General features: G+C 38.0%; 1 protein-coding gene across 2 annotated transcripts; it reads right to left on the bottom strand.

Annotated features, from left to right (window-relative positions):
- Positions 1-146: 146 nt before the first annotated feature.
- slc38a5a (solute carrier family 38 member 5a) lies at positions 147-13,294 on the bottom strand. 2 transcript variants are annotated; one of them, XM_077003832.1, is made up of 16 exons: positions 11,401-11,554; positions 9,057-9,189; positions 8,331-8,406; positions 7,523-7,638; positions 5,986-6,059; positions 5,725-5,817; positions 5,339-5,420; positions 5,031-5,113; positions 4,771-4,829; positions 4,380-4,559; positions 4,141-4,220; positions 3,852-3,952; positions 3,493-3,608; positions 3,023-3,167; positions 1,409-1,512; positions 147-1,291 (listed from the first exon to the last, which is right to left on the bottom strand). In XM_077003832.1, exons 2-16 carry the CDS (start codon positions 9,125-9,127, stop codon positions 1,190-1,192), a joined length of 1,482 nt encoding a protein of 493 aa, XP_076859947.1. In that variant the 5' UTR covers positions 9,128-9,189; positions 11,401-11,554; the 3' UTR covers positions 147-1,189. The 2 variants fall into 2 exon arrangements, with proteins under 2 accessions (XP_076859947.1, XP_076859946.1); XM_077003831.1 differs by lacking the exon at positions 11,401-11,554 and adding an exon at positions 13,133-13,294 and having other exon boundaries at positions 148-1,291.
- Positions 13,295-13,561: the final 267 nt, after the last annotated feature.

The raw sequence follows: 13,561 nt of genomic DNA, 5'->3' as shown, positions 1-13,561 counted from the left end.
GTCAAAGACTGGGAGGTGGAGGGATGTGAACAATTTGGCACAGAGATCAGGGAGTTTCCCCAAAATATCTTTAATCCCCTTCTAGTTTCATTTTCAAGCGTCAAACTGTAACCAATTAACCAATTATTGAATGGTTTGCACTTGCAATTTGTTAATGGCAGCATTTCTTTATTTTTCAAAGATACAGTTAAAAAGATTTTTAAAAATACAATCAAAAAATTACTTTTCTCTAATCAACTATTTTAGCAATAGGTAAGCAATAATCCTAAAAAATATTTTAAAAATAATTTTAAATATGTACACAACGCCAAATTAAATGTTTTACATTTTTTGGCACAAATTCTTTAAAATATTTTTGCACAATAACAATTTATACAAAGGTATGTTTCATGTAGTCAAGTTGCAAAATGTATAGAAAATATTTTGAGCACACACAACATACAGCAACACTGGTCAAACGTCATTAGACCTATAAATATGTCAAGCTTATTTTGTGAAGAGGTCTTCATATTAAGTTATTTAATATTTCCTGTATGGCATAAGTATGCTATATATTGAGTTCTTACATAGTAAAACCTTCACTAACTCTTGAACCACAAACACATCATGAAGAAGCAGACCGAGACCAAACTTTAAACAAAAGACGCTGAACTGGAAGTGCGACTGTAGTTATGGAATGACACTGGTGCTGTATGAGTACTGAGTACTAAATCATTCACAGAACTGTCATGTTTTGCAAAATTATTTTTTGTTATTCCAGAATAAATACATTTGTGTTTTAGTTTTGTAGCATTACAGATATTTGAGGTATCAACAATTCAGATTCAATTGATGTCACACAAAGAAACAATGAAGACATCTAAAGTATAAATATGCTTAATATTTCCTTCCTTATATCATATTAGAATGGCTCATTAGAAGGCCTATTTATATTTGAAACATATTTTTACACAGTTACATTTCATAAATGTACACAAACTTGTAGGTGAATGATGACCATTCTGAAATGTACTCTATAGCCAAGAATATGGTCAAAGATATCCACAATCAACAATTACCATAATGTAAACTTTACTGTAATGTTTAGGGTTGGGATTCAGATAGTCTGGGTTCATGTTTGGATCCAGAGAGTCACAGGTTTGGGGGTTGGTCTCTGCTGTATGTCTGCTGGCCACATGTCTCAGGGCTCTTAGTGTCCACCCTTGCTTACTCGACCAGTCACCCAGCCATTTATCATTAGGCTGCTACTGCCAATCATGAAGACGAATCCCAGTCCTACAAACATTAATGCCTGCAAAGGAAAATGAAGAAGAATAGGAGAATAAATATATAAAAACTGGGTAAGATAATAAAGGTTACATAACAAAGGGATCGGGATATGTAGAGATAAGTGGTGGGGTATATTTACCAAGATCTTTGGTTTAGATCTCATTGGCTCTTCGTTGTGAGGGATGATTCGGATGTAGAACATTCCGGGCAATATGAAGATAAGACTGGGTGCAGTTGTGGCCCCTGGAACCAGTAAAGGTATTTTTCAGTCAGACTCTCAGAAGCCCATTGCAAGACCTTAATCCATGTTTAGAACAACATCTCATTGACATACATTTTTTTTTTATTCTGCAATAAAACAGCAACCACCATCTTTCCACTTTCCACAATAAAAAATATTCCCCATATCCTAAATGTAAATGACTCTATGGCAAAATCATCGCAGAATTGTTTCAAATGATACAATGTGGTTAAGCAGAATATTTGTACAATAAATTTGTTTATGTTTTGGTCTTCTGTTTCACACACTTCAGTTTTTTGCAATGCCTCCCTCAAGTGGTGTGTCGTGCCTCATCCTCCACACCACGTGAGGTTTGTTATTATGTTACGACTTTTTTAACCCGGTTTTGTTTTCCGTGACTGTTGTCGGTTTGTTAACAAACCCAGGTGTGACCAGACAGTGGAGGTAGCAGACAGGAAGACAGACAACTCAAAGGACTGAGAGAAGAGAAGCTTCCGGCAGAAAGAACAACTTCAAACAGACACAAGGGACAACAGTTCCTCACAGAACAGGAAGTGGATGTATTCAAGAGAACCAGGAACTGAAAATACCATTTACCAGCAAGCTTGTGTGTCTGTGGCATGTACCAAGACGTCATAAAAACGTTGCAAAGCTGCTTATATGGCGTGGAGCCAACTGAATCGGGCTAATGAAGCCGATTGTTTGCTGGCTTGTTGTCTCCCTCTGGTGGCTGAATATGATATTTGTGGGTGGGGTTGGCCAGTTTCCCTCATTAGCTACTGAGGCATTGACGCTTTTGGTTACACCAAACATGTCTCACTGTGTGTGATTGGCTTCTGCATCTTGCCGGCATGTGATTGGATGTAAAAGGTTGTGCCTGTGCGTGTAAAAGTGACCTTGGGTATTTTGAAATGTGACCTCAATTCATGACGATCTGGGCACTGTGAAAAGCAAGAAAGCAAGGGAAACTCACAATCATGTTCCTGTAGTCGAGCCATGACTATTCAATCTATGTGTCATGACACGGCGTACTGTGGCCCCGAAGGGACAATCTTGGTCGGCCAAGTTAGGTGACCTCTAAGGTCCTAACGCCCTAACATCAAGAAGACCTGGGGTGGGCTGAGAAAACACTTCTCACATCAGCCTCACCGCCCATCAGCAAGGTGCAACAAAAGTCTGACCAGGAATCTAATTTGTGAGCTCTTTGTTTTACTGAGGCCTGTCTCTCTTTGACAGTAATGACACTCGAACTGGTTGTCTGCTGTTGTTGGCCGGATGTCCAACCCATCCGAGAACGGCATGTGAGTTAGAGCTCCAGTGCTGGATCCAACTGCTATTCAACTGTTGTTCCCCTTTTGATAACGATTTGTTTACACAGGATTCTCTTTCACTGGCTGTTTTTCCTTGATCACACCATCCTCAGTTTCTCTCCACTCCCACAAAATTGCCAGAATTGGCTACAGTGGCCCTGGTTAGTCTAGAACCAGTAAACATTCATATGAAAGAACTCACCAATGAAGCCAAAGATGTCTTTGATGTTGGGCACAAACACAACGAGTATGTTGACAAAGACAAGCAGGCACACTGCGGTGGCGATGTGGGGGCCCCATCCAAAGGGCTTATCCGGCCGACACAGCTGCAGCACGGCTCGGCGGATCTAAACATGCAGAGAGAGGGCCAACACTGTCACTGAGACTGAGGAGAAAACCATTGTGAGGGGACTACAGAGTTAACACAATATTCACCTGAACTGCATCAAGAAGCATTTTAAATAGGTGAAACAACAAATATTTTTAAACCCTTGAACTTTAAGGACACGTATTCAAATTATTGTAACTTTATACCTAATAATTAGTTTCAGTGCAGTTACAATTCACAGTAGTTACTGAATAATACACTAATATTAAAAATCAAGCGCAGACTGGAGTGAATCAATCTAATGACTGGGGGTAATGGTGTAGGCCTGTATCAGAGTGTCATACCGGGAACAGAACAACAGGAACCGTGAGGGTGACAGCGACCAGCACTGCCAGACGCACACACAGCATCAGTTTGTCATTGGCATCATAGTTCTTTAGAAGCTCGTCTTCCACTTTATCTACACACACACACACACACACACACACACACACACACACACACACACACACACACACACACACACACACACACACACACACACACACACACACACACACCAGCCTATTAGATACAGTCTAATTGTGCATGTAATACATTTACATTTATACTTCCTTGTCCATCATCACACACCACACACATATGCACACACACACTCATTAAACACATCACACACACACAAAGTCATCGAGTATCTGCTCACCATAGAAAGTGAGGTAGCCAAACACTGCAGTTAGTAAGTACATGATGAACATAGCCAGGATGGAGACATTAGCCACTTTTTGCATCCGCTTCTTAGTTGGTCTGGTGTAGAAGGAGGAAAATTACATTTTTTAATGATGCTTAATAGTTTAAATAGTTCAGCATGAACTAAGATGTTATAATGTTATAATACAGGTATACTATATAGTATATATAGTAATATCTATTCTAAAAAACAAATAATAGGTCTGCACTCTATAGATTAAAGTGAGCCACAAAGAAAGACTTACTTTCTGAGTTCGGTGTAGATGGGTAGAACCTCGGGGTGACACACAAACGCAAAGGCCATGATAGGGATGGCGAATATGGCCTGCAGGACAAACAGACAGGTGTGCTGCAAAATCTGAAGAGCTCCATTTGAAATTTGCTTCATCTAAAGCTCTGTATGGACCTAGCTAGACATAGACCTGCTTTATTTAACGAAGTATAGCATATTTGATTTTCTGCACGAAAAAGCATGCTTTCTTACCTCTGATGTGAGGGTAAACAGTTTAGCTTCATGGCTGTCACTGTGTGAGCTCACTGTGGAGATGTTTGTGGCTGTGAAGTTACTGACATTGTGCGAGCTCATCACTGTGGGAATGACCGTGTTACTCCCATTGAGTGATTTTCTGCTATTAAGCGGATGCACAAATGTCTCATAGATGACCTGTTGAGCCATGAAGTAAAAATATTTAAAAGAGGCTTACCAAAGGCATCCTAAGAAAATTTACTCAATCCTAATCAAACTTTACTCGATCCTAAACAAACTTTACTCGACCAGCTGTGTGCCCTTTGAGTAATGGATAGGTCAGAAGGTCAATGAATGGATGGATGAATGGATGGATGGATGGATGGATGGATGGATGAAAAGGACTCACGGAAATGAGGAAGAAAACCATGCATGAAAGGGAGAGACCACTAGTGTAGCCCAGATACCCTGAAAATGGTCAGTATACAGCAGTTATAGCACAAATGTAAAAGCATCTTTGATATGCAGATGGGATACAATTCATTAAAGTGTTATCAGGCATATATTACAGCCCTACAATGGACACATACTCTAAAACAGGTGAAATGTGATAATGACAGTGGGGAATAAAGGCAATTTAAAAAAGAAATACGAGGAAAATGGACATACCAATGTGCCGCATAAGAGCCAGGGGTAAGATTATACAGGCGCTCACGACAAAAATGAGGTAACTCCCTTCCACATACCATGCCCTAACGAGACACGAACAGGGAGCAGGTTGAGCCAATCAAAATCAGCATGCACATACACAAACGGCACGAAGGAGGTGTTCTCTTCTTTTACCAGCATGGTGAAAAATGACTGATATGAGGCAAAAGGCTCTTAGCTTCCCATCATAACGTAATCCATTTAGGTGATATCAACAAGATTGTTCTTGCATGGTTATGATGAGCAAGTTGAAAACACCTTTTTCTTACCTAAAATCTTTTCCTTTATCTAAGAAGCCTAGTATAACAAAGGGCAGCTCGATCTTCACAATATAGAGGTACGTGGACATGGCTGTCGGGTCAACACAAAGACAAAGCAAGATAACATCAGATAAATGAAGACATAATTGGTAAGAACATCGCACCATTCTTGGATCCCAGCCAATATCACTGATTAAGGCCAAAGACCAAACTGCACAGTCATGTTAACATCCAGAATGTTCTTTAACTCTCTCATTTCATACAATATACTTCTTGTTGTGGCCTGGCCTAGATGGAGTTATAACCACTAATGATGTGTGAAGGTCACCTCTGATGCTGCTCGACAGCAAACATAGATATTAACAGTGAACCAACCGGTAATGCGAACATCTCACCTCCAATGTTATGGATGGTTACAACGCAGGCAGCAATAACCTTCCCTGCGTGACCAAATGCTCTCAAACCCAGTGTTTCATATGCACGAACGCCTAAATAAAAGAGAACAAACAAAAATGGATATGCAAAAAAGCTGAAACTGAACAAAACAATAATGAAGGCAGGAGTACAACTGGAAATTATGTTCCTGAAGTGTTAGTCTATTGTCCAATGGAATGAAAAGTAATTCATTCATATAAAAAGAGGGCCGAGTGACTTACCAACCACATTGGCACTCATCAGGAGCAGGTGGATAGAATACGCAGACAGGATGGCAATAAGTACTAGCAAGATTCTACAACCCAAACAAAGAAGAATAACAATTTCAGTAAGACTCTATCTCCCATGGATCAGGCGTGGGGCCTTTTTATGTATTTTAGAAAACAATAGCTTGAGCTATTTACTTCTGACTGAACTCAAATCACATGGACTTTACAGTAAAACACTTTCAAATAAAGTGGGATGTTAAATTTTTAGTACAAACAATTGTTTGTTCATGTATGGGACGTGGGGATGGACAGTACTACATAAGTTCATAATACATAAACATAATACATAAAGGCTTACAGAAGACACGGCTCAGAACAGCTTCAGTATTATGCATAGAATGTCACTATGTAAAGATGGAGCAGACAGATATGAATCTACCCTGAATGTGATCTACTGAAGGAGGATGGGCTTGTTGGTGCTTACGTATCCATCCTGGTATATTCACACACTCATATACGCACTGTGTGACGCTTTAATAAACACACATCATTCAACACACTTGCCAGGTTTACGACCACAAACACAGCAACGCAAACATGCACAATGGTTTCACCGAGGTCTGGATCCCCAAATCAGCAAGTATTTGATCTATACTGTTGTATGAGATCAAATATATTTTTGATTATTTTTATCTTTATTTTTTTTTTTCATTGCATAAAAATACTGACAAACACAATCCTTCATTATTTTACTAATTTCTACATTTAAAAATAGTGGTGAAGACATCAAAAGTTATAGAATGAAGTAAGTAGCCATTTGCCTTGAGTTTGACAAACTCTCTGCATTCACACAACTAGCTTCATGTAGCAACCACCAGATGTGGGCAAAGATACTTTAACAACATTCTTGAAGAAGCACTCATGCATGCCGGACACCTGCTGACTAAGGGACTAACACTCAAAGTCAATACCTTGATTAAAAAAGGCAGATTAAATGTATTTTTTGAAAAGGTAAACTCATGCAATGTTAACTCTTTAAAACTATCTTCAAACAAATGTATGCCTTTCAATGCCTTTAAGGTGAGGAAAAACATACATTTATGTAGGAGTGTCTGGTAATGAGAGCAAAACATGCCTAGGTGCACTATTATGCAGACTTTCAATTTACTTCTGCAAGTCCATGCTTACGGTAAGCTCAAAGCAAAGCAGGACAGTTTTACCTAATGGAACTGCAACTCCATTGCATTATGACGTAGACAACAGACACACTTTACAATCCAAGAGCAAATTACACCTGCTTTACGTATATTTACATTTTACACATGCCATTTCAAGAATGTTACAGAGGCAGGCAATTGTTGTATTTGGAGTCTTGCCCAGATGGCAGAACTCTGGACAACTGAGCATTGTTACCTACTATAATACATACCAACAACATATATGTGAGTTTCACACGGACACACACACACACACACACACACACACACACACACACACACACACACACACACACACACACACACACACACACAATGTCATTTGGACTTACAGGAAAAGGATGATACCAGTGCTGGCCATAGCATATGCCAGTCCCAGAATGCCACTTCCCATGATGGCATTGCTAAGATTGAAGACGGACATCCCAAGTGAGGTCTTCCCCTCGGGCTGTCAAAAACACCCAACATACATCATGCACAATTAAACATGAATAATAGAGGAACTAAGGCTTGAACTAAGTGTATTATTCAGCAACTGCTGTGTATTACATAGTAACCTAGTAATACATAGTAAACATAGTACTAAGACAAATATAGGTATGTAGTTTCAAAAGTAAGAAATGTGTATCTGGACCCACCGGCTGCTGTATGAAGTGTCAAACGTTAGCTAAGGCCCTCACCCAAAAACTCTAAACTACCTTTACACCTAATCCTAACCATAACTGTAGGTTCCACATCTCTGTGTTTTGTTATGTGTATTACATTTGGGCAGTATTGGTTAACGTGAGAAAAGAAGGGTGGAGTACATTTAAGTCAATATTTGATGGTACATTTCAATGAGACATAGCAAAACATTTGGAAATCCACTGTAAGGTTGTATAAAATTTGACACAAGGTCAGGACAACAAAAATCAATTGCCTCTTGGAGTAACTTAAGGTTGTGAATGATTTATAAAGGTTATTAATGAGACCTTTATTGCCCCAAAGCTGTGATTTTTTAAAAGAAATCTTATCGACAAATAGGCCTATGGGATAATCTAGCCAGAAACAGGCTGTTTCTGCAAACCTTCCACCACAGCTTCTGAAGAAACACCACACAATTCCTTAGCCATAATTTAATTTATCTGAAATAAGACATACATCTGTAAACTGTTTTTTATCCATCGTATGGTGTAAGAAATGCTCTTGTTCCTCCATGTTTGCCGGGGAATCAAACCTGTGTAAAAAAAAATACAATATCATATGCATGAATTTTTGAATGCCAGGAAATGGGTTTCCACCATTAGGAAACTACATGGCTGCATGTGCTGACAGAAGGAAAGTAGGCTGAATGAAATCAACAGGTGTTCGTTTCACTTTCATGTTTCAGGCCACTTGCTGTTTTACACCTTATGTTGTGCTCAAAATGACCAAGGCTCTATTGAGTTACAATCACAGTAGCTACTTTCTGTTTAGCTCGCTAGCCACGTATTTGAAATAAAAATGAGCTAGGTGTTTTCATGTAATTCGTTATTAAACTGGAGTACTTTTAATAAAACAATTATTAACAGCCTAGCTAGCTATCAAACATCAATTGCGAGTTGTCGTGGTACCAGCACTACAATAACACAGTTCAACGATCATCGAGCTCATCAGCAGCATTTATAAGTAGGCTACAGAATATAACAATGCGGATTATACCTTAAAAATATCCAGTTGCCTTGACTACGAAGGTTTACATGGGCCAGACAGTATCTAACCTAGCTAATTAGCTCATTATTTAGCTAGCTAACTGCTCATTTTAATTTCAAATTATTTGTGCTGTTGTATAGGCCTACAGGACTTTTTTAATGCTTATTGTCTTTAGACATGAGATCTGAAACATACTTATCACCAGGTTCGTTCTTCTCAAACTCTGTTTTGTGGTGATCATTGGGAACATCCTTGAAGTAAGCCATCAGCGTTGTTTTAATTCGGTTGTCAGTAATGCTTCACTGAGGACAAGGTTTGAAAACAGAGTCTGGAAAACATTATTTAGAAGAAGAAGATAAACAATAAAGGAGTTATGTTTAACAAAGAAGTTCATCTTATTTTTGCAGCTTTTGTGCACTCCGATACAATTATTATCTCTAAGTATCTTAGCTAATTTAAACGCACTATTTTCGACAATGCATACAACTGAATAAAAATAACACAGTTTTTTTATTTGAGAACTGACAAAGCATAGGTTTGTTAATTAAGAAATAAAACAATCAAACTGCCTGACAAGGGAACTCCAAGACTGGAAAATGCTGACTTAAAGTGAATGAAAATAGTGTAGGCCCTAATAATGCTCTCACTCTCTCACACTCACACCCAGATTAGAGGACCAACTCAAGAGTTCATTCACATAAATGTAGTAGCTACCCCCACTCATTATTGTCACCCTCTGAACAATAACCAAGCAAGAAAGTATGCATGAAAACAGTATCCTTAAAATAATTTTCAAATGTATAAACTCGTGGGAATTATTGACAAGACGTACAGTATTATGTACTATCACAGCACGCCACTACTGTATTTTGTTTACAAGGCAATAACATTTGTGCATAGAAATGTCATCCCTTGTAAAAGCCATGTGTGTACGTACATGTATGCAATGTTTTGTACTTCAGCTTAAGGTCCACTTTGAGAAAAACAAGACACAACCAAGTGTATGTGTGGGTGGTTTAGTCAATCTACAGTAAACATTTTGCATATAGAAGGCAGGGCTCAATCTAGGCATTTAGCCTAAACCAAAAAATGTTTTTTTTGTAATAGTCTATTATTAACATAAATTCAGTAACAAAGAGTTGAAGCAGATGTGTCACCCGACTCTATAACATTTGATGGTGGAGCAGAAGTTATTGTGAAGGGCCTGACGATCAATTCAGATGGATTGGCATACGTAATCCAACAACATCTCGCAACACCTGAGGTGAAATCAATAAAGATGGGCATCAGTCTCTTTTTTCTTTCTTGTGAAGACGGTGAAGTGGTTTCTGGATCATCCAACACTTGGCAAGTTGGGAAGTACTCTTTTCACAGGTTAAGCAACAAAATAATTAATCGGGAATGTCCAGACACTGTTGTAAGCTTGAAGGTATGAAAATCCCTGGTCTGATCTCCTTTAGGCAAACCAGAAGTTTAGAAGTGAAGCTGTCTCTCTTAATTTGGACCCTATCTTAGGATGGTTTCCCTGACCACACTGGAGACAGAGTTATTCAGCGCTTTATTAGGGAACCTTACTAAAGCCCTAGAGGGAGAGAATCCAGAGAATCCAGCACAGTTTGGTGACTATACCTGGTAATTTATTCATGTGTTCATCTAGTGTAACTCAAAATGGAAACCACCAAACTATGCCGGACTCTGACTTTCCAAGACCTGAAGTAAGCAGCCCTTTATTGAATTACATTACATATTGTGAATAGTTTCAGTTCAGTATGTTGTCAGAGCATTACTTTTCATGGCTAGCCCAGTGGTTAAAGCCAAATAAAGGAACAGGAAGATTGAATACAAAATACCTGTAGTAACTGGTAAGGCAACATTTTACCATATGCAAAACTATTGTCACAAGTATAAATAAAGTACATTATTGGTCAGCTCTTTAACCACGTTCCCTAGCTTTTGATCATGAAATGTAACCCAGGGGTCCAAACCTTTAAAAATCCTTTAAAAATTTTAAAAGTCTTTTAAAATCAGTGGCTTAAGTCTTAGGCCCTAAGATGTTAAACATATGTTCACTTATCTGTTCACTTACGTAACCTTAATCTGAATTGAATTTAATCTAAACTAGGACTGTTCCTCCCAGTATTTTAATCAGTAGCCTATGTTTGGTCTGCTAGTTTGCTGTCCCTGTATGCCGTACAGTACAACAAATGCTGATTAACATTCATGGCTTTCAGAAGAAAAGGTGTCTGTTGTCAAATTTCAACGTTACTTTTCTTAGTCAAACTTATTTCAAAAATTATACTTAAACACAGTTTTGTGATTAACATTAGATAAATCAGTATGCTCCTCTTTTCAATTGTAGATTTAGGTATAATGAGACTATAACTAAAAATTATCAGTTTAGCTATCAGCTTCCACCTCAAACTACCTGTCTGGCAAGGTATGAGTGCTAGTTGTCTGATGCAAGACCTGCTCTCTGTTGACAGTTGCTCTGACGCTCTCTTATACTCAAAGAAACAACAAATAAATACAAACTACTCACCAATGTGCACAAACAGAATCTTTATCTTTTGGATGTATTTTAGTTTTTTTCTTTTCTTTTCTTGTGTTTTGGTTAAGAATAGAGCCTTTGCCTAGTGAGCTATTGTACTGCTGTACTGCCATAGACTGGTTTGTTAGTGGGGAGGAGCTGTCTTATAGCTCCTACCATTCCAGGATGATTAAAAGAAGCAAGATTAACTTGAGCATAAAGACAAACAGTGAAGGACGAGTGGATGTGTAGGTGGGTGGTTTGGGGGAAGGGGGGGGGATATATTAATCTATTTGAGGGGAATATATTTTAGCCCAAAATATGACATGTGGCACAGATAATAAAGATGAAAGTATAATGTTGAGTTTAGATGTAAGGCACACTTTTAATTAGCTGTGGTGATATGGAAATCAATAGAAATTGAAAGACTGTTATACAACAGCAGGCTACAATGTGTATGTGAGTGGGTGCGTGTGTGTTTGTGTGTGTTTGTGCCTGTGTGTCTGTCCATGTCTGGGTGTGTATCCTTCTTGGCATTTGTAATGAGATTAAGAGGCTTTTCTAGTGTTGTCCATGTGCACCTGTTACAGTAAGAACACATCAGAGACAGGAGCACAGGCCATAAACAGTGGGCACATCAGAGAAAGGATTCAAGGTTTTTATTCTCCAGAATTCTGTTATGAAGTATTCAGTTCTAGAACAAGTTAATATTTAATTAGTCAGGTTACTGTCTTTTTCATTTCTCTAAGGCCCTGGATCCAACCATATCCATAACACAGTGATATGATGATATGATATCCATAACACAGTATCACGTGGGAGGTTTGGTTTTATTTATGCTTTCAAGTGACTTTTTGTGTGCAACAAAGATCAGAAATGATTTATTAAGGTCAGGGGCTAATTTAACTGTGGAATTTGTCATACATGCGTGTACTGTTTATAGTAAGAAAATATTTAGCCTGTGAATTGTGGTCAAAGCTTAACTATTGTCCCATGAAAATGCAGGCATTATTTTGACTATAAGAATCACTATTCATCTAATACTTTACAGTACTTTAAAGGTTGAAACTAGCTAGCAAGGGAGATATCACATTTGCAGTTCATAGTCAGCTAAGCTCAGGTGTAGTTTGTTAAGAATTTAAATGTCACAATAAAGCAGGATGATGATATAGCATTGCCCATGAGTCATACAGGAACTGTGCTTTTAACCCTCTGACGTCACATTTCTGTGCTGTGGTTCTAATGGAAGTATGTTAAGTACTATTTAAGTACACATTAAGTCATTAAGTACTAAAATACACACACACACACACACACACACACACACACACACACACACACACATTAAATATATATATATTTATATACTGTATATATATACTGTATATATATATATATACAGTATAAGTAGTATAAGTATCTACTATCATTGTTACCATTGAAACATGGTTATATTAGGATGATTATATAATTATTATACAGATATGTATTAGACCTAAGAATACAGTTGTGTTCTGTTGTTTCATTTGTATAAGACCTACATGAGTTCTTCCACGTGGCATATACTAACTTCCTGTAACACATCTAACTAACAAAAACACACACACACAAATAATTAAAATCATGAAACATGTAAACAATTGAACACTGACAGGATGATGTTCTACACTGACACGAGGGTTATTCATTGGTGTCTTTGGTTAAATCAATTTACTGGCTAAAGGAAAAAATACGTTTCCCTTACCTTTCTTCCTCTATTTCATGGGTTCCTATGGTCTTATCTGCCAAAGTGATAGAGGTGGAGGATAACTGAGGATATCTGAGGATAACTGAAGATAAATGAGGAGACCAGGTAACACAAAAGAAGGCACAAAGAAAAGCAGAGAGAGAGGAAAAAAGAGGAAGTGGTCTTGATAAAGAGCGGGCTTTTGTACCGCCTTTTTTAATATACCGGTAGGGCTTCAACCAACCCCAAGTCCCCCATTTACATGTGAGATTTAGATAGGACATTTTAAACAGGATTTACCTAGAGCAGTGAAATGCCTTATTAATAAATACCATATTAAATATGAAGATTTCATGAGTTCATACACTTTAAAATTAGATATTTAAAAAGATTTTTGTGTACATCATCTTCAAGTAATTTGTAGTAAGTACTACTGCAGACAAAACT

The sequence above is a fragment of the Brachyhypopomus gauderio genome, chromosome 4 (assembly GCF_052324685.1).
Source record: "Brachyhypopomus gauderio isolate BG-103 chromosome 4, BGAUD_0.2, whole genome shotgun sequence".
NCBI lineage: Eukaryota > Metazoa > Chordata > Actinopteri > Gymnotiformes > Hypopomidae > Brachyhypopomus > Brachyhypopomus gauderio.
This window is presented reverse-complemented; position numbering and strand designations above follow the sequence as displayed.